The 3,078-nt window shown below is 42.4% G+C and overlaps 1 protein-coding gene across 1 annotated transcript in view; it reads left to right on the top strand.

Moving 5' to 3' along the window:
• Positions 1–3,078, top strand: part of LOC106869787 (protein MTO1 homolog, mitochondrial) — a 6,225-nt gene that overhangs the window by 1,496 nt on the left and 1,651 nt on the right. The window contains exons 2-5 of the mRNA XM_052978130.1: positions 209–413; positions 985–1,153; positions 1,547–1,665; positions 2,356–2,452. Of these exons, the coding sequence (XP_052834090.1) occupies positions 209–413; positions 985–1,153; positions 1,547–1,665; positions 2,356–2,452 (590 nt within the window). The remainder of the gene's footprint in view (positions 1–208; positions 414–984; positions 1,154–1,546; positions 1,666–2,355; positions 2,453–3,078) is intronic.

The following is a 3,078-nucleotide window of genomic DNA, read 5'->3' as shown; positions in this document are numbered from 1 at the left end:
CACTCACAAGGCTTTGGTCGGCCCGAGGCTATAGTAGAAGATACTTACCCTAGGTGCCATGCAGGGGGACTGAACCCGGGGACCATGTGGTTGGTACGCAAGCTACTTAACACACAGCCACTCCTGTATGATTTATAAATGGATATCTTATTGTTTTGGAATTTTTTATCTGAGTTTTTCGTGATGGTTTTCCTCTTGTTTTTTCCAGGGTATTTTGGCTGGGATTAATGCAGCTTCTAAAGTACAGAACAAACCAGCCATGACCCTTGATCGGTCAGAAGCTTACATCGGAGTCATGGTGGATGACCTCACCACACTCGGAACCAATGAACCGTATCGTATGTTTACCAGCCGAGCGGAGTTCCGGCTCTACTTGCGGCCCGACAATGCGGACATCCGACTAACTGCCAAAGGTATTTCAGAATTTTAGGGGACAGGGACATTTCAGAGAAAATATTTCGGGAGGAGGGGTGGCAGTGTGGTAGGGAGTTTACTTCCCAACCACATGGCTCCGGGTTCAGTCCCACTGCATGGCACCTTGGGCAAGTGTCTTCTGCTATAGCCTCAAGCCGACCAAAGCCTTGTGAGTGGATTTGGTAGACGGAAACTGAAAGAAGCCCATTGTATATATGTGTATATATATATATGTATGTGGGTGTATATATTTGTGTGTCTGTGTTTGTCCCCCCACCATTGCTTGACAACCGATGCTGGTGTGTTTACGTCCCCGTAACTTAGCGGTTCGGCAAAAAGAGACCAATAGAATAAGTACTAGGTTTCCAAAGAATAAGTCCTGGGGTCAATTTGCTCGACTAAAGGCGGTGCTGCAGCATGGCCGCAGTCAAGTGACTGAAACCCATAAAAGAGTTAAAACAATGATGATGATGAGGAGGACATACCCACCCTGTCAAGGTCCTCCTGCAAGCCTTGCAATTAGAATCCCCAAAGTAGCTGTCTTATATTGTTGCCCTCTTTATCTTACAGGTTACCACCAAGGCTGCGTCAGTAAGCACAGGTATGAAAAGATGATGCGGATGCAGACTGCCTTAGACGAGAACATGGATTTGCTAAAGACGACCTTTGACTCAGTTTACAACTGGAGGTCAAAGCTACAAAGTGCTCGGGTAGATGAGAAGAAGGTGCAGAAGAAGAGGTGGGTATCCATTCTGAATATTTTTTTTATCATACCTAAGGCGCCCTCTATGATAGGAATCATTTCTGTTTTTAGATTCCACATTCGAGTTACCTCTATTTCCAGGTCTTTGTATTTTGAAAGTTTCTCCATTTCTTTTAGGGAAACGTTGTCATCTGTTGGTATTGATACATCAATTAGAAAGCATTTTTTTGCTTCATGATGTCTAACAACTGTATCTGGCCTTAATCTCTCTATCTGTATGTATTGGCATATCCCAGAGTATGGTTGCTTTCTCAATTTTCTGTGACCTTTTCTAGCATGTGCCTACACCATCTTTTTTCTGTTTTTATTCCATAGTCTTAGCACTATTCTATAGTGTTGGCACATTATTATTATTATATCCATTTTCAGTGCCTTTTCAATATTTTCTGATACAACAATTTCCCCAGAGGAATTTGTGAAAGCATTCCCCAAGGAGTTTGGTCACCTGATTGGTCAGTCAGCCATTCTACAAAGATTGTCCATTGAAGGTAAGATTGTAACCCATTTATATATATCTGGTATAAGGTTATATTTTGCTGTTAGGCATGTGATTTTTGTGTGTGTGTGAGAGAGAGAGAGAAAGCACATGGCTTAGTGGACAGGGTGTTCAGCTTTTGATTATAAGACCACGAGTTCGATTCCTGGTGGCACTCTGTGTTCTTGAGCAAGACAATTGTTTTCATGTTGCTCCAGTTCACACATCATCATCATTTAATGTCCGCTTTCCATGCTAGCATGAGTTGGACGATTTGACTGAGGACTGGTGATACCAGATGGCTGCACCAGGCTCCAACCTGATCTGGCAGAGTTTCTACAACTGGATGCCCTTCCTAACGCCAACCACTCCGAGAGTGTAGTGGGTGCTTTTTACGTGCCACCTGCAACAGGAGTCAGTCCAATGTTTCGCTCACCTGCCACCGGCACGAGTGCCAGTAAGGCGAAGCTGGAAACAATCGCGATCAAATGATGCTTTTTCAACTGGCAAAAATGAGTTGTACCTGTAATTCAATGGGCCAGCTTTGTCACATTGTGTTATACTTAACTATGTTAAGAGAGCGTGTGTCTGTGGAGTGCTCAGCCACTTGCATGTTAATTTCACAAGCAGGCTGTTCTAGTGATTGGATCAACGAGATGATGATGATGATCTTGGATGTTGTATATTCTTTCCTTCCTTGCAGTGCGGTATTCTGTAGAATTGGAGAGTCAAATGGAGGATATTGAAGAAGTCCGCAGAGAAGAGATGTTAGAACTACCCGAGGACCTTGATTATTACAGGTAAGAATTGATCTCACATCTATACACAAATCCACATGTTTCTAATGAAGCAGGGTGGGGGGACAGAATATACAGTATTTACTCTCGTATTAATCACACTATCTCATATGTGATTTTAACTGGAAAAACTATGGCACAACTTGTACGCAGGATAAAGTCAAAACTATCAAGTTTTGTATCAAGATTTAACACAAAATTAGGGATGTGCCTCATACTCAAGTTAAATTCAGTTTTCATGTAATGTACGTATGTATATGATATACGTATTTATGTAATGTATGCATATAGATAATGTATATATCGTTTAACATCCGCTTTCTATGCTAGCATGGGTTGGACGATTTATACATATATATATACATATATATATATGTATATATACATATATATATGTATATACATATATATACATATATGAGCGTGGCCGTTGCCAGTACCACCTGACTGGCTCCCGTAGGATTTTCGAGCGAGATCGTTGCCAGTGCCCCTGGACTGGCTTGTGCGGGTGGCACATAAAAGACACCATTTCGAGCGTGGCCTTTTTCGTGCGGGTGACACGTAAAAGCACCCACTACACTCTCTGAGTGGTTGGCGTTAGGAAGGGCATCCAGCTGTAGAAACTCTGC

The sequence above is a fragment of the Octopus bimaculoides genome, chromosome 30 (genome assembly GCF_001194135.2).
Source record: "Octopus bimaculoides isolate UCB-OBI-ISO-001 chromosome 30, ASM119413v2, whole genome shotgun sequence".
In the NCBI taxonomy this organism is placed as follows: Eukaryota; Metazoa; Mollusca; class Cephalopoda; order Octopoda; family Octopodidae; genus Octopus; species Octopus bimaculoides.
The sequence above is the reverse complement of the archived record's forward strand: the minus strand, read 5'-3'. Positions and strand labels throughout refer to the sequence as shown.